This window comes from Camponotus floridanus, unplaced genomic scaffold (assembly GCF_003227725.1).
Source record: "Camponotus floridanus strain SB8 unplaced genomic scaffold, Cflo_v7.5 scaffold78, whole genome shotgun sequence".
In the NCBI taxonomy this organism is placed as follows: domain Eukaryota; kingdom Metazoa; phylum Arthropoda; class Insecta; order Hymenoptera; family Formicidae; genus Camponotus; species Camponotus floridanus.
This window is the reverse complement of record NW_020229847.1, coordinates 934,007-957,935: the sequence shown is the minus strand read 5'-3', so window position 1 is coordinate 957,935 and position 23,929 is coordinate 934,007. Positions and strand designations below refer to the sequence as shown.

The following is a 23,929-nucleotide window of genomic DNA, read 5'->3' as shown; positions in this document are numbered from 1 at the left end:
TAATAATAACACAATATTTAGTAATAGTTATAAACATTTAAAAAAAGCATATTTTACGTTTGGTTGAGTTTACTAAATGTTAGGATTAATTAAATTATTTCGTCTTAATCGCCTATACGTTAATTGAAACTATTTCATCACAGCAATGAGTAACATTTATCAAGTTTGAATTATTATAACCAATCTTTTTTTTCAGTGCAATAATTCTTCACGATATGGCTATGTCGTCTCAAAATTGTTCGCTTTAAATTTAATACTACACTTTAAATCACTGCATCTTCTATCTCTCGAAAGTCACGTGTAAAAGCATCCAGCTGCTTGCATTAAGAAAGAAAGAGAAAGAAGAGTAAAAAGAACGATCGCGGAGACGACTTTTGATATTTCCTGCCCTTGCCATTAGCCAAGCAGACTTGAGCGGGACGCAGCGGGGATAGTGCGGTGGATGTGAGGAAAGCCTCAGGAAGCTCTAACTCACGAGCAAAGGGGCAACCCACCCCGTTCGACCGAGTCGGCCCCTGCCATTAACATTAACCGAGCACATACAGGGTGTTTGCAATGGCATTATCGATCGGCCTGGGTGAAAAAAGACTAGCGAATCGAGCACTTTGTACGATACATGCAGGAAACGCCTAGTTTACATTCACGAAAGCCGACTAAACGCCGATAGACTCGTCCTCGCGGTTACCTACGTGGACCTCGTGCGTGATTAGCGGTTACCATTGGTAAAGACATCATCGAGGACAATATATTTTTCGCGACTATTTGGGGATACATGAAATTTCATATATATAGCAATATATATATTTCGCAAAGATATGATTAATTTTGAAATAATCAGTGAAGGAAATCGTTATGTGTCTATCTGTTTATCAAATAAAAATATTGCTAAAAAAAAGATAAAAAATATAACGATATAACGATGGTCCTTTGCGCATTTAAACTTTAAAATCTATTACTAAGATATCTTTGAAAAAAAATATTTCAAGAACTAATAATTATTTGATTTAAGATGCATCTTGATTTTTCATAATATTTTTCTATTTAAATAAAAAAATATTTTTGAAATATTTCTTAATGTTTTTATATTTTTCTAATTATGTAAATAGCATTACATAATTATTATATAAATAATTAGTATTAAAAAAATTGTTAGACAATATAATTATAAAGTCAATACGAAAAAATTTTTCTATTTTTTCTACTTGAAAATACAACATTTCGTGTGTGGTTCGGATATGTTGTTGTTTGTGAAGAATAAAACTATCAGACCGGCGGGATTTTTACATGACAATGCACTCCGGATCGCGCGGATCACGATCAGTCGTACAATGCATTGATGTTTCTCGCACGATTGACACCGCTTCTCATCCGACGATCGGAAACTTTACGCATGAACGAAGAGATACGACATTACTCATGGTAGTCATAGGAAGCGGAACAACGGCAATGACCATCGTTAGGAGTGTCTGAAGTAAATGTTAAGATAGCTTACAATAAAATCGTTTAAACAATCTCACAAAACTAAGCTTTAACATACAGACATAAATTCAGACATATTCAGAAGTAAATTGTATGCGCAAAATCTCCAATTTTTTAATAAAAATTTTTTTATAGTAGTTTAAATGGAAAGATGAAAATAATAAAATAATAATAACGATGAATGGATTATTTAATAATAGATTAAATAATAAAAGTATTGATAATATCTTCTAATTTTTTTATATTTGTTCATTTATTATATCTTATTACTTCATTTTAATATTAGTCATTATATAATCATCAAAAACAGGAAGTTTAAATAAATTTCAGACATAATTTTCTTCATCTATAATCACTTTTTCGAAATCATTATTAATGCTTTTTTTAAATAGAATTTTGTATTTTTATTCTTTACAATATTGCTGATATATTAAAACAAGTTTACTATACACAAATTAACTATATCATATCATTATGAAATAATCTAGAAAATCTTTAACAAAGAAATTTTTAAAATGTGTGTAAATTATTTTCTATAATTTATATTCAATATTAAAATATTAATATTATTATTTAGAAATTCCTAAATTGTGATCATTTTGTATTTGCAAATTCAACAGATATAGATACAAATATTTAAATATCCTGTTTCGAATGATTTAGCTTGTATTTTCAATACAATTTAAAGTTCGGGAATTAAAAGTGTCACCGTGATAATAGCACATGTTCCTTCTCTTTCTTTTCCCTCTTTCTTTAATAAACATCTTTATTTAACTTCATTGTTTCTATCGCGTTAAACGGATGATATATCGGTTTTTCGCGGCATGGAAATTTTTGACATTTGCACACGTGTGTGTATCTATCTGCGATGTGAGTTTTATGCAACGCAGGATAACGAAACGGAATTCTATTAAATCAAAGCATTGATTTTGCCACCGCTTCTGCTGCCGATGGTGCGCGAGTTGGTTAACGAAGGTGGCGATAACGATACATTATTATCGCGATACCTATGAATATATGCTACCCCCCTATGCCCGGGCTGCCCTTTGAAAATCGTATACCAGGCACGTGTCCGGCCTGTCGCGCCCCCGTTGTTACTCCACCGCGTGGATCAGATAATTTTCAGTACAAGTAGATACGGCCCGCTATTCGCACGCCGAACCGATCTCACGCGATATCGCTGATATATTAATCAAACAAATTGGACACATTTCAACCGTGTCATCGGGCAACAGCGACAATCAGTTTCTCTAAGCACAGATACACCCTTCGATTCTTTTTTAATTTCACAGTGAGTAATAAATAATCTTTCGTTCCTTGTCTCTTCTTGACATTTATTTACTTATTTAACTTTACAAAATTGTATAATGAAAGTTTAATCTCTTTCGAATACTGTATTTTGACATTATGTTAATTTTACATATATTAACGTCACACAAAATAAGTAGGTCTCTCTTACCACGTTATGTTTGAAAATCGCACAATAATTATAAATTCACGAAGGAAAGAGCGTAGAGAAGTATAATATTTATTACTAATATAATTTAAAAAGAGAATTTGCATTATTACTCAGAAAAGAGAAAAAAACTTTCAAAGTTAAACTTTCCTCAGTGAAATCATCGGTTCCTGATCTATAGGCTAAAATTCGATTGCAGAGCCGATTTATTTCCATCGGCGTCAATCTTTCCCGTTTCCACCGTTCCCTTTCCTCGGAGTAACTCGTCGCTGTTACTCCGAAAGCACATCCGTGTCGCTCACGGAAAATCGTTGACGGCACCTGATCGCGGTACGTGTTTAGAAACGTGTACTTTATTATTAGGTTTCATCGCCTTCCGCGCGAAGAGGCGTTCTCCCGCGGCTACCTGCCAACCCGCTCGACGCGATCAACTCTGACACGATCGGCGTCAATCCATTCTCGCTCGTCTCCACCGGCGCTTATCGCGCTTACGCCGGTATCCTCGGCATCAATAATAATAAAAGCACCGTGGGGGATATCGCGCCCGTCTCGTATGACGCTCCACGGGAAGCCTTCCGCCGCGCTTCCCACCTATCTACGAGCCTCTAACGCGAAAAGCGGGGTGAGGCCGAAGGAGAACAGTAGCAGGATGAGGGTGGAGAGAGAGAGACGGAGGGAGAATCGAAAGAGAGAGGGAGAGAGAAAGATGATACGGCTTGGTGGATGATCCCGCCTCTAAGGAGCCGCTCCGTGTCGGAGAGCCCGTGGTGTCCGGGGGCGAGAGCCGGCGATCTCCCCCGCGTACTCCTCTCCCTCTTCGTTCTCCACCCTCGTTCGCCACCCTCGCCGCTACGTCTCTCCGTCTCCCTCTCGGGTGCGTTCGCTTTTTCCCCCCCGCGGAGGACGTACCGGCGCAGGCTCCGATACAGCCAATCGTCGGACCGCGACTGATAACGACGCTCTGCCAAATGTGCGTCCGTCGCACCGCGGCCGAGTCCGCCACCGAGTGGTCCACGCGCGCTGACAAACTCTCGGGATATCCCGGCGAGCGAGCGCAAGTCGCCGATAATCTTTGATAATCCCCGCGAAGGTATCTAACGTTCCGGTACGACTACGGTACCCACCCTCTCCGCCCCGCGCGTTTTTCTTCGTCCCCTTCGGAGTGTTGATCCCTCTAGATCTTTTCCTCCGAGCTTTCGTACGGTGTGAGGAAAGTGAACGTGAAGGCTCTACGAAGGACCAAAGAAATCTCGGAGACACGAGGATCGTGAGGATCGAATTATTTATCGACTATCTCGGCGAGATCGGCGATCAAGGGAGATTTTTGGGAGATCGAGCTGGATCTGACAGTGCTGGACAAGACATCACGTGGGCCCCCGCACTGACGGTAAGCGCACGATATCTCCGTTTTTCCGCCGCGGTTTCGATCGGAATGTTTTTTACGCGATAGATGACGAGAAGTTCGAGAGAGAATATCGAGGGAGGAAACCGAAGATTGTCGGTCGCGCGCTTCCGTCGCATCGACGTTCTCCACGACGGTACCTCTCGATGAAACAATATCGATAACACCGAAACTGGCCGCGATCGCTTTGGATTGTGTAACCGCGAATTTATGGCGATTTTCCAGACGTTTTCTTTTTAAATTGGACACTTTTCCACAATTTCCTCATTTATCATTTATTTAATCAATTTGTCATAACACTAATCGCTTTTTATCTTCATTTGATATGATATAATATTTTAATAATAAATTAATAATAAAAACAATCTTTAATCAACTGTACTAATTTTTTTTATATATTATTTTATTATATATTATATATTATTTTTTTATATATTATTTTATATATTTTTTTATATATTAGTAATCAATCTTGTTTTTTTTTATTTAAAATGTTAAGAGAGAGAGAGATGAAAATATTGAAATAAAATATTTAATAGAAAAATTTAAAGAAGCACATTTGCTTGTTTATTCAGTTTTTTGAGCTGTACTAGTTAAAATTAAAATAATAAACATTATCATTCAATGAGAAATATAAATTTATTAACTTTCATAATGGCATAAGATATTAAACACTTTCATTTGTCATGTTAGCCTTCTCGAATGTATATTTATTAATGAAAAAGATATATATTATATGTGATAAATGAAGAAGAGTTTGCAAACTAATTAAAACTAATCTAAAAAAAAATTATTTAATGTTTCAATTACTTTCCTTATATTAATATTTCAAACAATTTCGAACAAATAACTGAAGAAAACCAAATAAACGAATCATACAAATAATGATACTGTAACCGTAAATGTAAAAGGATTATGGAAACGATTTAAATTTCATGCTCGAATTGTACATTTAACAATGCTAGTTGGACTCTAATAAACTTCAGTGTGAGGTCTGAGAATTAAATTTGCGCAAATGATGGCACTTTGGCAAAACACGATAACGACACGTCTCTGCAACTCATTTACGGAATCTTACGCAGATCTGAAAGCAGATGTAAAAAACGCATCTCCGTCGCCACGCACATTTTACGGGTTAAACGGCGGTGCACGCATTGACTAACGCGAAATTATCGCGCGTGTCCGCAACTACTATATTGTCCTCTTGCGTTACGCATCATGATCATCGTTTATTTCTTTTTTTTTTCTTTTAGAAAAATGCAAATTCCTTATTCACATACGAAGCTATTTTGCGCACATTTATAAATGTTTTCATCGAAAAAATCATACGCTTTGATATAATTTAGATGATTATAATTTTATTTCAATGGCAAATTTAATATTTATTATCACGGATCATTATCTTAATTTACTTTTCATGAAGAATTAAAATATACCAACACGTAAGTTTCATAAAGACGAGAATTTATTTTTTATTCCTTGTATCTTCTATTTTTTAAACTTGCGTCGCGCTTGTTTCTTATCCTCTTATTAAGAATCTTACGAAATTAATTTTAATTTGTCGTTTCCTCTCATTGAAAATAAAGTTGCGACACAATCGTTATACGATATCGGGAAACATTTTCTCAGAGATTTCGACCGACTTTTTCTCCCTTTCGCGATCGCGCGTCTATGTCGCGTCCGCGACGATGCGTTTAAATGATGCGTGCGTGCGTGCGTGTGTGTGTGTGTGTGTGTGTGTGTGTGTGTGTGTATGTAATGTATATATCTATATGTATGTATGTATGTATATATATATATATATATATATATATATATATATGTATGTATGTATGTATGTATATATGTGTATATACACATATATACACATATATACACATATATATGAGAGACGAGAGTTTAGACGAGGTAGGCAGAGGGGTTTCCGGCGAGCGTTAACAGAGTAACAGAGTGATGTAATGAGGCCCGGAAGCAGGCAATTTGCTGCCCGCGGCAGCCGCAGTTGCGCGAGACAACCTGCCCGGAGTACCTTCTTCTTGATACCGTGGTCCAGCCTCCTCCGTATCGGACACCTGACCGACCAAGCTTACAAAAAGTGATGTCGTGAAAGAGCGCGGATTAAAAAAAAAAAGAAAAACAAACCATACGTGTAGTGGCCGCACGGGCGAGTACGTGAAAAAACAAAATCGTCAGTGCGTGTCGAGAGGAGAAGATAATTATTTCGTATGATGCACACGCGGTCTGTTTGGATAACGTTGTTTTCTATTCGATGTAATGAGTGTAAACGCAAGTTGCAAGTTGCTGGCGTAATATACATTTTTATGCATCAAAGATTTTAGTTTCATCGAAATTAATGTTGTTTCTAAGTTTCTGGTGATTGCAACGTTAAATCTGGACAAGGAGATACAAGTGAGCGGAACATTTATCCAAAATTCAATAACGCTTATCCAATTCTCATCGCAAATTGATATATACGTATATTTCAGTCCACGTATCATTATGTTACTTACAATCATATTCAATTAAAGCACTTACTGTACTATTAAAATATTGCGTAGTATATTTATTAGCGTCATTGAGATAACCCCCGTATAAGTAATTAAAAATTACGATAACAGAAAAATCAAGACTAAAATGATTGTGTGTAAACACTCCTATTTAATAAACGGAACAAATTCTCGATATATAAAAATCACATAGTTTATGGGCTACAATATCCCTGACGGCCGATCGTTCGAGTCAGATTTTAAACTGTCAAACAGGACCGTGAAGACAATCCGGCTGTGCGCTCATCGTGCCGCGGAACGGTGTGACTATGTGACAGTTTTGTGATTAGATTGACCTCAATACGAGCTGGATATCCGGACGTACCTACAAGAGTGCTTTTATTCTTAACCATTCCGACTGAATATTTGCCAACGTTTCACGACAATCAATGGTTTAAGATGACCAAAAAAAGATTTTGCGTTTTGCGTTTTGCTGGATTATTCTATTAGATAATCCCAGGGAAAAGAATAATTCGAACAATCTGCACATCAAGTGAAACGAGTACAGGTTCATCGTGAAAATTGTCACAGTGATTGAAGGTAAAAAAAGAGTTTAAAGTGCGCATGAATAAAAGCATGAATAAAAGCTGAGAAAAATCGATTTATAAATGATTTGCGTGGTATCATTTACTGAACAAAATCTCTTAATAATAATATAATATATATTATTAATAATATAATATATTTCTTTATAATATAATATATAAAGTTAACAAGAATTTATATAAATTTGTAACAAGAACATAAGATCAGTTATTTATTCTAAAGATTCTTAATGCTGAATTTAAAGAAATTTATAATTCAAATTATGATTAACAAAAAATTGACGAATATAATCATGATTTGTTGCATGTGTTTGTGTAAAACTGAACGAGGTTTGAATTTTGAAAACCTTGGTACTGGAATTTTACAATATACACATATATATAAATTAATCTATCGATTAATTTATCGATTTTAATGAAAAGGTATTTTATAAAAATTTTAAATAAATAACTACCTTAGTATTTTTTGCCAAATAAGAAGTGAGTGAATAGTTCACATCCAAGTATATTACAATGATTTGGAAATCAATACGAAAATACATATTTCCACTCATGATAATTTCTCTATCTACATATTTTCTCTAACGTAGCACGATAAGAGTTTCACATGTTTGCATAAATTCCACGTGGATCGGTCGAGCAGTTTTGTGCGGCATCATTTCGTTTGAATAATGATTTATGTAATATGGGAAGGGATAGCGGAAGTGGCAGATTTTCAAGATTAGACGGAAGCGGACTCGCGATAAACGACAAGCTTTAATATTATAGCTGGTCCCTTATCTCCGCATTCTCCGTTACGGAATTGCGGCGAGATACGATCACAACGGACCTCATGCAAATTCTATCGTGAATCGTTTTCGCAATTTTGACGACTATAAGTTCAAGACCGCGTCGATGAAATGTAAATGATAGACCGATGTATTTTCTAAATTACTCGAATACAATTAAAAATTCTCCATTGTTACATAAGAGTACATATTCTCCATTGTTGCGTAAGATTTGATATTTTTTGATGTTTCTGGTAGTTATATCTATTTTGGATAAAGTATTGCAAAAAATGGAAACAAAAAAAGTACGAAACATTTCATTTACTTTATAAAAGATGTATAAAAATTTAATAAATATTTTATTGAATCTAAATGGGAGAAAAAATAATAAAAATAAACTTAAGGCAATATTTCTATTCTGAAATTTTGCAAATCAAATTTTTAAAGTAATAATTTTAAATAATTTTTCAAGCACAATTTTATAAATATATATAGATCAATTTTTGCCACGATATATTTAATTAAAACAAAACATAGAAAGTGTATATTTGCGTATTAAAAAAAGTGATAATTTATTAGCATCTATGAAGCATTAATTCTGAATTAATATCGCACTCGACATGAACTTTAATCTTCAATTAATAAATATCATCACATCTAATGTGAACAAGAACGTTTATAACTACTTTTCTATATATGCAATTCTGATTGATTCATGATCAGTAATAGAAGAAAGATTTAGATATTATCTATTACTTATTGTCTGTTACATTGTTCAATTAATCGAGAAGAAAGATTTAAAAAGTGACATATAGAATGTTTACCTTATTTTTTATGAAATATTACTCCGAAATGCGCGCATATACATTGTATTTTAATAAATTAACGATGATAAAAAATTAATCTTTAGAAATGGCAACTGTTTTAAAATAATTAATATTGATTGTATTTGAAAGATATTCTAAATTGAAAATTTAACTATTTAGAAAATTATACACGAAAAATAATTAAATATACTTGTAATATTAATAATTTTGAAAAAAAATGTCAGAGACATGTCAAATTTATAAAAAGAATATGACTCAAACTTAGTCATAAGCCATTTATCACGCTGAGATTAAAAAAAATAAGAGATATATTTTTGCATATATGATCATCTATTTTAATTCGATCTTGCCTTTACCGGATGTTTCAAGGGTCCTTTAATGACCCCTACTGCGGTATCTGCATGAGCATGAGTGCTGTCAGTTTAAAGTAACGTAGATTTGCTTTATTCGACCCTGCATTGCATTTTATCCGTTTACTAAATCGAAAGAGTTTAATAACGTGGATGATCAAGTGTGAATAGTAGGATTAATTTTTTCTTCGATTTTCTATTCGCAACTCGGAAATTAAACTACTGACATACCACTAAGAGCATTCTGCTAGTTGATTTGTACGACGACGCAAACTTTACTTCTGATAGTTACAATGTTAATATTCTACAGGAAGTGCTCAATTGAACGAAACGGAGTCAACGTCGACGTACAGATGTTTCTCGTTGAGACTTCTTTCTGAATCAATGAACAGAAGAAAACCATACGCAATTTTCGAATTTTCGTAATTTTCCCGAAAAAAAATTCAATCTACGTAAAGGATTTCTCGTTTATTTAAAAACAGCTCGATCAATTCTATTTTATGTCACAAGTTATTATCGCTAGTGGCAAATCTTTTTGTTATTTACAAAGATAATCCCGGATTGCAGGGGCTCTTTGGTGATGTACGACAGCGCTAGCTGTTCGTACGCAGGTGCGCTCGAATTAAAGGGAGCCTCCGGGGCCGGTGCCGCGGCCGCGGCCGCCGCCGGTGTAACCGCGGCCGGCGTCAAGCAGGAGAACTGGCCGTATCGCGGCCTGACCTGCGGCAGCACTTTTCAACGGCTCAAGGAAAGCGTCGACAAGGCGAAACAAGCCCTCGCCGATCGCAGTGGCTACCTTGCGGGTGCGTTTTCGCCGCCACCGCGCGCCAACCCGTCCACCATTTCGCCCACTGCCTCCATCACTGGTAAGCATAACTTTTTTTATAAGAATCTCAAATTTTTCTCTGCACCATTTGTATGAAAGATGTGTCATATAAAAGAGTTTTTGCGTAAAAATAAGCTGAAATAATATTTCTTCATACAAAGCTCCGTTTTCGAGAAAACTAAAGAATTTATTAAGTAATGTGTTCGCTGTTATTCAGATTTATTTTTATGGAATTTTATATTTGTTTAATTTATTTTTATATAATTTATATTTAATTATATATAATTTATATATAATTTATTTTTATATAATTTTATATTTGTGAAATACAGTATTATTTATTTCTTTTTAGAATGAGAGAAAAAAACAAAAGTTTATGTCTCAACTTTGGCAAGACGATTACTGTTTTTCGTATCAAAGTTTATTAAATAATAATATTAGAAAATATTAAATATGAAATATGATATTTTTTGACATAACGCGAATTCGAGCGAACAGGCAGGTGTGAGATATGCATGAAAGTGTAATTCATTGCTTGACGATGCAAAATAGTTGTTGCCGTAACGCCAAGCGTAAGGTCACGCACAAACGCGTGGAAAGGCACGCAACCTGATTACCTGCAAGTTTATACCTGTGTAAGATACCATCGATCGGTTCTGATATGCGTCGCGATGACGTAATGCGGTTAATGAGAGCAAGAGCCGCATTTGCCCTCGCATTTTCCCACAATGATAACGGCTCACGCGACGTTAAGATTTCACAGAATCGCGAACGCGTTTTAACGATTTACGGTTTGCATGTTCATATTAAATGGCGTATATGAATACCTAATTTTCATTCATATAATTGGATGTCATAAAATATTAAATTTTCTTTTTATAGAACCGTGGGAAAAATTATTATTACTAAAAAAATTATTATACAGCGCAAATAGTTTTTACATTAAATATTTGCAAATTTTCCTCTTGTTTTTCGGGGCAAGAAAAAGATGATGTGATTATTATATTTGAGACTGTCAATATCTTAAAATTGCAATATCTGTATAATTATATCATCAAAGAGTCATTCCAATTTAATTTTTATTTTCGCCATTGAAGGCTATCTTTCTGTCGATCGTTCGCAAATTAAAATTTCATTTATTACGTCGTGTTGAAGAATACAATTTCGTCACGTTAACTGATTATTATTTTTTTTTTCAAATAATATCAAAGTCATATTGAAAATAAAATTTAAAAATGCAGCGTGGCATTTTCGCTTTTAATAACGATATCGCGCGGTATCTCTCTTCGAAATTATTAAGTACCGGTAGAGACGAATGTTATACCGCGCGCGATGTTCTCTCGTGCCAAGAGAGACGCGAAAAAAAAACCGGGGCAACAGTCTCGCGCGCGATAATTTGTCATCCGGCAGTAGCAGCAGCCGGCGGGCTGACTGTTGCTCTTCGTTGTCGCCGATTTCCGATTGCTTTTTTAAAGCGCCGGTCGCCGAGGACATTAATTACCCGGCCAGTGTAAATCACGTTATCTGCCGCCCACGCCCGCGAGGGCCGCGAGGAGACGGCGGGAATGGAAGGGGAGGACGACGGAACAGGAGGAGGAGGAGGACGAAGAGATGAAGAAGGGGGAGGTGGGAGAGGGATGTTCGAATACGACGGGGAATCGTGTTGCGCGATGCGAGGGTGTTGCATCGCTGCCAGCCGAGCAAAACGCTCGTCGGCTGCTCTCCACGGCCGCAGCAATATCCTGCTCGTCGTTACCGAAATTTATCGGCGACTCGCCCGAAACTTTCGTCTCGCCCGATGGTGGATACGTTTAACGGCATGACGCGGTCACCCGCAGTTACCTTGCCGATCGATCGATCTTTCGCGAGCGCGAATTCTGGATCGCGCGCATCCAGATCGAGGATGATGCTCCATTTTTCGCTCTCGCTCCGTTTTGCACGTTTATCGTTTTATTAATTCATCTCGCGCTGGTCGTAAGGTCACTGAAATAACGTTACTGTTATTGAATAGTATTGCGTAACATCATGGTATCCACGTAATCATAAAATGATAGCCGTTAATCTGCAACGTTCTCTTTTTAATTCACAGATTAATTTTATTCATAATCGTTTTATGATATGTATCTAGAAATACATTGATAATATATTGATATCAAGCTTGATCAATACCGAACGATAACACTGAGTTTTATTAATATTGATTAATGTCAAAAAAATTCATATCTCATACACTGTCTTATTTTATAGATTGCATTTCAAATATCCCTCTCTAAGAAAAGTAAAAATAAAAAATAGTTTATACCATCAAAGTAAAAATTCTGAATAATCGTATTCTTAGATTCTTTAAATATATAATTCATTTATTTTGAATATGAAACAAGTTTGAAAAATAATATATTTAAAATTGATGCAATTTTATTTATATTAAAAAATACATGCCATGATTTTTATATTTTGACATTATTTTGAAAAATGATTTTTGTATCAAAATTCAATGTTAGATATTTTACTTTTCATCACGATTCCTAAAACTGTTCCATCTTTTTATTCTTTCGTTTATCGCGACAGTCGTATATATATATACACGTTACTCTATCTTTTTACACGATCATGCAGTTTGAGGGAAATCTTTACTTATATCCGTGCATCTCGAAGGACCGTCTCAAAATTTTGACGAGACTCGTTGGGTTCGAGACAAGATGGTGGGTCGATGATGGCGGCGGGTAGTTGCGAAAACGCAGAATGACGAGGGAGGAGCGGTTACAGGGTTAGCCGGGAGCGTATCCATGACGACCGACCGCCCCATGTACCCTCCGAGATCCCGGATGCTCCCCTCGGCATCCCAGCATCCCTCTTCTCCTTCCTCCCTCGTCGTTTGCCCCCTTTCCACTCACTTGCCGCCGTCCCACACTCTCGCTGCCATCCTGGGCAACCCTCTACGATCCCCCCAGGCTATCTCTATCTTCCCCTATCTGTGGCCCGCTCCGAGGGATGCACGACTACTTAGATTTTAAGTCGGGCCGTTTCGTGCCGTGTACCTATATCCTAACTTGGCTATAATTCTCGCGAGATACGGATGTGTCGACAAAGGAACTGGATTCTCCGCGAAATTTCGGCCCTTGCTCTTGCGCGCGACAGAATTTCGATGTAAGCGCGAAGCACAAATTTTGTGCGGCACAAAAGCTTCTCTGGGTTTAAAACCATCGACTAAACTCTAAATGCGGTATACCGCATGATGAATTTTGACATCATATATTTTAGTTACATGATTCTAGTAAATGAAAGGTCGCGTAATATATACAAGTATGATATATGTATTTATTAACATTAATAATATATAACGTAATTTTTGAGAAATAATATATAATATATTGAATTGAAAAAATTGCAAAATAATTAATTATCAATATTAATATTGTATAATAATTTTTGAATAATTCTTGAAAGGATGAATAAATTTAATCAAGTGTTGACGAATAATTGTTGGTTGCAACTATTTAAAAAATTTTTTTTCTTTTTCTGTACCTTCTGTACCTTCTGTATCCCCCTCTTTCTTTATCTCTCTTTATATATATTATAATATGTGGTCAATATTAATTATTTCAATATTAAAAGAAAGGACAAATGTAATTGAATATTAATTAAGGTTAATACTTGACTAATATTTATAATTATGATAAATATATAAAAAATTAAATTAAATATAATTATAACATAATTATATTCAACTTAATTATAACATTATTATATTAAAATTATACTGTATAATTTCCATATCTCGTACTTGACTTTCAAAATTTAATTTAATATAAATTTTGGAATATATCTATATATTTTTACATTAATAAAAAACCTATTTTTTAATTATATACTAATTTTATTTATATAATTAATTCACGTAAAATCAAGACAATCGGATAAAAAAATATTTTTGCAAAATTATTTTCTGTCTTATTTACTTTGCAAAATTATTTTAAGATCGATTGTAATTTTATTCTATAAGAATGTCAAATACAAATATTGTTTGTGTTTAGTTCTTTAATTTTTATTATATATGATCTGCATTAGCACCAATAAAGTTAAGGATCAGAGGTAGTGTCGGTCATTGTGTCAGCAATGCAGGGTAATGCATGTATTTAATGTTTGCTGGTCGAGCACCATCCCTCTATGTTAACTTGTTTGCACACGTAATTGATGTTTGACAAGACGCGGTGACACGCGTGCCGACGTCGTGTTTGTCACTGTACGCACGTTAACCTTTTTATCATGAAAAATAAACTGCACACTTAGATGTGTGCGATGCGCGCGCGTATTATTGCTATATAAATTAATGAGTTCAATCCGTATAATTTTAATATAATACAATTAAATCCATGATTTGATATTTTAAATTGATATTGTATATTCCAAAACACAACTGTCTTAAATTAAATATAAATATAAAGTAGAATATAAAGTAGCCATACTTGCTTGATGTAATTGCTATTCTATCTGGAATATTTTTAATATCGATAATATATTAAAATGTCAATCATACCAATTAATTTTCTACATATACTCTATCTTAAAAAACTATAAGAAATTATTCTTTAAGCCTAACTATAAGAAATTATTGATCAGTTTAATCATTAATCAGAATGAGTTTTATTTTGAAAAATTATATTTAAACTTTCTTGGCGTAAGTTGCTACTTTGCAATACTATTAAATCAAAGCAACGATGTCAACCCTGACAAATTAGCACTCTTTTATCGAAGGAGTTTTAAACGGTGATATTTCGTATCGCACAAGTGTAACGTTGCCTTTCATCTACCTAATTATACGGAATATATCGAGAGAGAAAGAGAGCATTCTAAACAGTGCTACATGAAAGAATACCGCTCCTATCCGCCCCTGCTGTAGAAATTTACTCATCTATAGATGATGACAGAAATTGGTTCTCTATATTAAACGATAGCTTTATGCACGTTTAAATGTGTATAAAGTAATACAGCGAATTCTTTTTAAAAACTGCGTATAACATCGAAAAAAATAAGAGCTATCGTGTTAGGATTTATTAAATCTAATATACGTTATAATATATATTTATAATACATATATATATATATATATATATATATATGTATGTATGTATATTTCTTTTTTCTATGAAATATCGACATTTATACTATATATTACATTACGAAAGAAAGAACCATTACAGTTCAGATATTCTTTGCGATAAGAAAAAATAACTCAAGAATTTGGAAGAACTTTGTTTATGTAGATTATAGAAATATTCACGCGTAACTTAAATGTATATTCAAAAATTCCGTGATTGTTCGTCTTATATTTTATGTAAAAATATTTATTGAAAATTTTATTTTATATTCAGTTCTTTTTTTAGAAAAACGATATTTTTTTTTAAATATACTCTGTAATAAAATAAATTTAAAAAATTTTTTTATATAATATACGTACATCTATATCGTTTTATAGATATACGTATGTCTATACGTATATCTATAAAAATTAATATTATTATATATATATATATATATATATATATATATATATAAAATCAAAAATATTCATATATATTATACAATAATAAGATATATAAATCATACTATGGAGAGCAACTTAATGAACAATTCATCGGTAAAGCAACGATACATTTTTAAATGTTAATTAATTAATTTTACAAACAACACAATAAATTAAAGTTATAAATTGCTCACCTTATACTAGCTCTGCATCATCTGACGCCATCCCGAGTTTCCGCTCTTGTTTATCCTCTGCTTGCTTCTTCGTAGCACTCACACACGGAAACACGATTAATTACATTCGCGCGCGTGCACTGATCAGCAAAAGACAACGATCGCGCGATATTTTGCACGACACTCCCGGCACATTAATCACTTAATATTTATCTCTTTATATTCTTCTTTTTGTACAAAAAAAATAATGTGAAAATTATACATGCACGAAGATCGTTCTGTACTTGAAAATCGGGTAGCTAAATTAATGCATCACTTGATGTCACTTTTGTTATTAATATAGATAATATATATTTTTAATTATATACTTTATCATATAACATTAATATATATAAATATATTAATGTTAAAATTAATAGTAAATATAGCAGAATGCAAAATGTATAAAAATATATGTATGTCATTGCTTTGTCAACTATTCGTACAATAAATTTTGACCTAATAAATCACAAATAAATATCTATTTTAATAAATTATCGATAAATGAACGCGCGAAATTTTGCTGACCTGAATTAAAAATCACTAATTGTAATCATTATAAAGAATAATCGCGCGTAGATGGCATGTATTACTTGTCGCTATCATGTTCTGCGAGATACTAACGTATAACATACAAAGTGGTCCGCACAACTTCGAATCTTACCACGAATAACAAGGTGAACGTGTATATAAACAATAAGATATATATGTCATAAAACACAAGTGTCGAACGTGATAGTAATTTGTTATTATTTCTTTCACTATTTGCACGGATTTCGACATAATAAATAAAAAAATAAACGTTTTAATGAATCATCGAATAAACATATGAATTTTTACTACGTAATTGATAAAGTATATAATTAAATATGACTAAAGTTATTAATTAAATATCGCGATGCCGATTCAAAATCATGTCGATTCATAATTTTTTCTTAATAAACGAGAGAGATTCGAAACTTTACTCCGATACTACAACATTACGGAAATTGAGTTGATACGCAACAATCGCGGGAATTTATTAACCGCGCGAGCTGAAAATCGCTAATTATAATAATTACAATTGTAGACAATAATCACTCATGTCTGATATCAACAACTTATCGCGATTACATTCTACGAAATAATAATGTATGACGTACAGAGCGATTCGTATGACTACGCGCCAGTTCGAGTCTCGCCGAGTGAATGACAAGGTGACTGTGCGCGTAAACAATAGTACGCTATACGTCATAAAACACGAGCGCCGTATGATGTATAATAATTCGTCGTTGCTTCTCTTATTCACGTGATAGATTTTGATCTAATAAATCACCAATTGTAATCATTATAAAGAATAATCGCGCGTAGATGGCATGTATTACTTGTCGCTATCATGTTCTGCGAGATACTAACGTATAACATACAAAGTGGTTCGCACAACTTCGAATCTTACCACGAATAACAAGGTGAACGTGTATATAAACAATAAGATATATATGTCATAAAACACAAGTGTCGAACGTGATAGTAATTTGTTATTATTTCTTTCACTATTTGCACGGATTTCGACATAATAAATAAAAAAATAAACGTTTTAATGAATCATCGAATAAACATATGAATTTTTGCTACGTAATTGATAAAGTATATAATTAAATATGACTAAAGTTATTAATTAAATATCGCGATGCCGATTCAAAATCATGTCGATTCATAATTTTTTCTTAATAAACGAGAGAGATTCGAAACTTTACTCCGATACTACAACATTACGGAAATTGAGTTGATATACAACAATCGCGGGAATTTACTAACCGCGCGAGCTGAAAATCGCTAATTATAATAATTACAATTGTAGACAATAATCACTCATGTCTGACATCAACAACTTATCGCGATTACATTCTACGAAATAATAATGTATGACGTACAGAGCGATTCGTATGACTACGCACCAGTTCGAGTCTCGCTGAGTGAATGACAAGGTGACTGTGCGCGTAAACAATAGTACGCTATACGTCATAAAACACGCCGTATGATGTATAATAATTCGTCGTTGCTTCTCTTATTCACGCGATAGATTTTGATCCAATAAATCACAAATAAATATGGCTATCGTCAATCACCGAAAAATAAACACATTAATTTTTGTAATAGACACTTATTAAAGTAATAGTTGAATATAACTATGGTTACTAATTAAATCGATGCCGTCTCAAAATCTATTCGTAATTTCTTGTTTAATGATTGAAAAATGCGAAACTTTATTCTGCTGTCAGACGCGATATTCGGAAATTGAATTGATACGATAATTACGAAATTTATTAAATTAATCGCGCGAATTAAAAATCGTTTAATTGTAATAATGATAATTGTCGATAATAATTGCATGCGGCTTGCGTCGCTTAATACTTATCGCGATTACATTCTATGAAATAATAAAGTACGACGTACAGAGCGATTCTACCTGCTTGCTCGAGTTTCGTCATGCGAATGAAGTGATCAACAATAGCGCAGTAACCTTGTTGTCATTCGTGTGGCGAGAGGATAATAGCGGTCTGAAACACACACGTTCCATTCATGTAGTGTGTATAAATATATGCATATATATTGTATATTGTCACATATTACCTCTCGAATATAATCGCAATAGTTATTAAGAGATATCAAACGCAATCATTCGTTGGGATTATTAAAATTATAAGTTGAATATAAGTTCATACACATATACAACGCGCACTTTAATTAATTCCTAATTATCGTATCTTAACTAACTATTAACTATCATTTTCGAATTTTTCGTTCATTAACGAAATGTCACACGTATAAAACGAATCGACTCCAATCAAATTAATAAATCGTTGTTAATTCGCTATTTCAACATTTATCAATTACACAGAGAAAAATATCATTCTACTGCCAAGAAAAGCGATTACTCAGTTTATTTTTCCTTTTTTAAGTAAAAATTTTCTTCAACAAAGAATATATTCTTGATAATAGTCTTAAAATATACTCATCACAAGTGTTAGAAAATCTCATTATCATGTACTCAAAAGAAGAATTTATTTTCTCTTCAAGAATATTGTAAAGTTATATCAAAGAAAAATCAAACTTACTTTACGCCAATTCTATGTAATAAGCAAACCAAATTTTTGTTTTAATTTAATATTCTTGACTAAAATACTTACTAAAATTCAAAATATATTCAATTAAATTTAATGCTTATGGTGAACTTATGATATATTTGCAGATATACAAACTTATGATATACTTAAATAAATAATATTTACTTGAATACAGTATACATTTTTCTCTGTGTACGTATTCTAAATTAATTGCTTATATCTGTGGATTATCTGTTGAAATTTGGTTCATATATTTCGTTCGATCCAAGCAAAATTGCATATAAATAATTGCGATAAATCGATAAAGAATAATATATTTTTATATAATATATTTTTAGATATTATACTCTATGTATATATTTCCTATTAACTTTAATATTAATACATTTATTTAAATTTAAGTTAACTTAAAATAAAATAGAATAATCTTTTAAAAATATATTATTTATATATATCATATTATATATGTTATTATCTATATTAACAAAAGTAACATCGAGTAATGCGTTAATTTGGCCGTCTGATTTTCGACTGCAGAGCGGATCTTCAATCGTATCTTCATGTATATATTTATCGCTTATATATAATTTTCGCTCTTTAATAAATTTGATTTTTTTTACAATATAAAAAGATATGCATTATATAATTAACAGAAGTGCCGTACTTACAAAGTACCGTGCGACTGTTTTTGCTGATTACATGCGCAATCATTATTAATTGTTTCCGCGTATAAGTGTTATGAAAAAACAACAGAAGACAAACAAAAACAAGAGAAGAGAAGAATCAGAAAGGCAACGATGATGAAGTAACCATAAAGTGAATAATTTCAAATTTTAATTTATTTGTAATTTATAAAATTAATTTTTCATTTAATTGTTGCCTGTAATATAATTCCGTTTTGTTCACAATATAATGCTTGTGTGACCTGTTGATTAGTAAAATTTGGGTAGAGAATTTTGAATAGCGAATAAGAAAATTTTCAAGTTTTGTCTCAAAAAAAAAACTAAAAGCATCAAATTTTCAGCAAAATGGGAAAATAGATTTCACACAAGTTTATCGAAGAATACACACACACATCTTTTATAATTTAGAAGATCTTTTGTCAATTTAGAAACGTTCTCTCTTTTGTATATAGTTGCGGATGTAGCGCCAGCGAAGGGAGGATCACGGTGACCGAGACGCGTTGATAATTGCCGGTATCGGTTAACCTAGGGGGTGGTTATGGGTCTCGAACACCCCACGTTGGCGCTACAATCCGGCGATCCCCTCGGTTCTCTCCGCGCGTGATCCCTTTTGCCCTTTATCCGGGAACCTCCGCGAGCCCCTTCGCTTCCGCCACCAGCGGCACTGGTAACTGCGACTAGTCCACCCTCGTTCCCAGCGTTCGAGGGTGACTAAGGGTCAGAGAATCGTAACTGTCTCGCTTCTAAAAAATGGAAGGAATACATTAAGAACCCTCAGAGACGCGAGACGAGGCTTGACTTCCGCCCTGGTGTGGAATTTTTCCTTGGATCAAGCGTAAATTTTTACTCGCGCAATAATTGGAAGATATTAATAATGAGCGAGATACTAATAAGCGTATAATTTTTATACATTGAAGCGAATACGCACGATTGACTTAAGAATATCGATGATTGAATTATATAACTTAATTTTTTTAATAGGTAAAAACTTTTTAAAATTCACAATTTTATTTATTCAACTGCTATACAAGCTATTTGAAATACTAAATTATTTAATTATATAACTACATAAACTATTTTTAAAGTTTGTATTTTCTATTTATCTCAAATACTTATTTTTATATATCTGAACATTTCAATATGCGCAAATATTTAATTTTTGACTAACTAACATATTACAATATAATTTTAACAAATACTCGAAAAATCAATGATGCTTTAATAGAAATAATTTTTTGAAAATACACAACTGCAATGTATATTACGTTTCCAGGTACATGAGAAATTAGTTGCCGTTTTATTTTAAGGCGCTTCGATTCCCATTAATCAATTTTAAATAAACGCGGTTAGTATTATTTGATGCGATAAATCATAGCATTTTTGCGTGAAAGTTTATCCCTCCGTCATTCTCCCTTTCTCTTTCTCTCTCTCGCTTTGTACGCGTCGTTCAGGTCGATCGCGCACGGCCGATTCTGGGATATCTCCATGGGGTTCCGTCTTTCTACTCGCGCAGTTCTCCTACGGCTCGTTGCAGGCCCCGTGACTAATCATGATAGTTCCGCCCGGGAACGGCGGGGACACACGACTCTCGGTTCCGGTTCCGGCGCGTGCTGTCACCCCCTCCGCGTGCCCCCTTCGTTTCAGCGTCGACAGCCCTGGCTAACCCCCCCCCGGGCACTGCTGGCGAGCCGCCCTCCCGCGCAATTATTGCGCTCCGCAACAAAGAGCGTGGCGCGGGCGGCTTCGAAGGGCCAGGTTGCTCCTGCCGCTGCCTTATCTTCGCGACAGGACTATTCGTTCGGTTCTCTCGCTTCGCGAGCTCTTTCTGTCTTTTGTTCCTCTCGACGTCGTCGAACGCGCTCGGCTACATTTGACGATCATCGATTCCATAAAGCGTCATTGTGCGCAATATGATTGAAGGTTTAATTAAGCAGCGCCTGCCATGCGCGATGAAGGACTTTTTGCACAAAAATTAACTGTCGCTTTCCTAATAATTCGATACTCGTTATCGATTTATTCAGTCGATAACTGTTTCTCATTTTTCAATAATATGCAAACATTCTTGATAAGTGGAAAAAATGTTAAAGGCTCCTTTCCGTTGCGCTGCACGATATTCAAATTGTCGAAATCCGTTCGGGCTCTTAAATGCATACCTTCCGCTTTCCAGTCGGATCTTGGAAACCCGACAGTTTAAGCCATTAAATTGGTTAAATTATCTGGTATCGTACAGTCGCATCGCGATAATTTCTCGACGACGTACGGCCTTGTAATTTACGCTGAAGTTGTATTTACGGTAAACGAGCGGTCGGCAATTCGGCGGATTTCTTCCGGGATCTCTTTAGCTTTTCGGATTTCCGCCTCGGAGTCTTTACTATAACACGGCTGTAACATCGTATCCTCGCCCTTCTCCGATACTCTTGCGCGCTTCCAGCGTGTATTGCCAGCACACGTCAAGAAGCAGCGAGGTCGCTCGTCGGCCCCACGAACGAATCATTATTCATTCTCGCGCGACCTATGGCCCACCCACCCGACGTCGTGAAATAACCTCGTTAAGCCACTAACTGCCGCGGCTGGTCTGGCTGATGAGAGAGAACATGCTAGCGAGAGGGAGAAAAAAGAGAACGAGAGAGGAAGAACATATAAGAACGCACCGTAGAATGCGAGAGCGAGACAGGACGGCAGTGACTTAAGTGCGAATATTACCGGGGAAGTGAGAGAGAAAGAAGCGACAGAGAAAAAAAAAAGAAGAGGCAGGAGAGACGAAAAAAGTGCGAGGGGGAAGGTTTTACTCCCCCGCGTGACTCGGCGGAAACTCGAGCGAGAGCGATCCGCCTTCGCGACGCAGGTTTATTATGCGATCGCGCAAAGATGCATGTGTACCTAGGTATATCGAGAGTAATTTCGTATAAATCCAGCCCTCGGTAGAGTATTAAACGATAAAATTTTAATTCACGCCTGCGTGATCACCCGTGGGCGCTTTACATGCCGTGACGTTTTCTCATGTCCCGGTAGCGGACTTTGTTGATTGCGCGATAATTACGGAGTGGGAACCTTATGTAATGACAATAAGACAGCACTCGTGTCAAAGCTAAATTATGGAATTATTTTATATTTAAAATTTAAAAAAAGTTTAGTCTATTTTGTATTTTTCAAAGAGAGAAAGAGAGGAAAGACGTATTTAAGAGTTTTTTATTTCTATTAATCCTATGATATATCATCTGTATTCTATGATTTAATTCACCTATTAATCCTGTGATTTAGAAGAAAGAATAATGTTACAGATAAAATTATAAAAAAATAGACTTTCTTCTATAAATTCTTCTATATAATTTATATAAATTCTGCACAATAATTATTATAAATTCTACACAATTCAAATTAATATAACAAAAATTAGTACGGCTTATTATATTTTTTATTGCACCTTATCATGATAAATTTATGTCGACAAATGGTGAACGTGCGAATATTAACGATGATCGGTTAAGAGGATGATGAAAGCACACTGGATACAAGTATCCCATACCAGCATCTTTGACAAAATGGTCTAAATCAATAGTGAAACATCGTCGATTAAGAACACGCAAAATTTCCCCAAGTTTCTTAAATCCCTGAATAGATGGCACTATATTATGAAATCATCCCTTATTTTAGTTTGGCTAAAACATGGCAGATGTCTCGTGTGTTGTTTTCATCCCTTTAGTTGCAAAAAACATTTTATTCGGAGTTGCAAATGTTTACATATGAATCGTAGATAATTATATCTAATAGATATATTATGCATCGTTCTATCATTTTAATTTACAATTATCATAGTAACATTAATGATCCTGTACCCTATAAATATCCTGTCTACTGTTATATTATGTTATTGCAATGATTTATTATTCTAAACTATATACATATATGTATTTGTATATAATCTTTTCACATTTCTTTAGATTTCCAATTTGTAAATTTTCGAATCATGTAATCTCTTTCATTATTTGAATTTTCTTCTCAAAAAAAGACTATATTAACACTAAACTGCACAATTTCTTTAATTAAATATTTACATTTCTTGTAAAGAATAAATGGAAAAGATCAAATACACATACATACATATTTATGTATTTGATATATTTATATATGTGTGTATTTGAGCTTTTATTTTCTATTTATTCTTTATAGAAGAAATATAAATATTTAATTAAGAAATCGTAAAG

At 34.1% G+C, this 23,929-nt stretch overlaps 2 protein-coding genes across 6 annotated transcripts in view; one reads left to right on the top strand and one right to left on the bottom strand.

The window, feature by feature from the left end:
• LOC105253291 (protein SCAI) overlaps positions 1-23,929 on the bottom strand; it is a 77,975-nt gene that overhangs the window by 13,435 nt on the left and 40,611 nt on the right. Inside the window, exon 1 of one of the 3 annotated variants that reach the window (XM_011261235.3) lies at positions 15,917-16,135. The exons of 1 other annotated variant lie outside the window; for it this stretch is intronic. The gene's annotated coding sequence lies outside the window, so the exon portion shown is untranslated. Of the gene's footprint in view, positions 1-15,916; positions 16,136-23,929 lie in introns of those variants that run through there. One more of the 3 variants, XM_011261234.3, reaches the window with a different exon arrangement.
• Positions 3,915-23,929, top strand: part of LOC105253292 (transcriptional regulator ERG homolog) — a 52,438-nt gene continuing 32,423 nt past the window's right edge. The window contains exons 1-2 of one of the 3 annotated variants that reach the window (XM_025414146.1): positions 3,915-4,322; positions 9,940-10,238. In XM_025414146.1, the coding sequence (XP_025269931.1) occupies positions 9,953-10,238 (286 nt within the window). In that variant the 5' untranslated portion in view covers positions 3,915-4,322; positions 9,940-9,952. Of the gene's footprint in view, positions 4,323-6,277; positions 7,424-9,939; positions 10,239-23,929 lie in introns of those variants that run through there. The other 2 variants (XM_025414145.1, XM_025414147.1) reach the window with 2 other exon arrangements.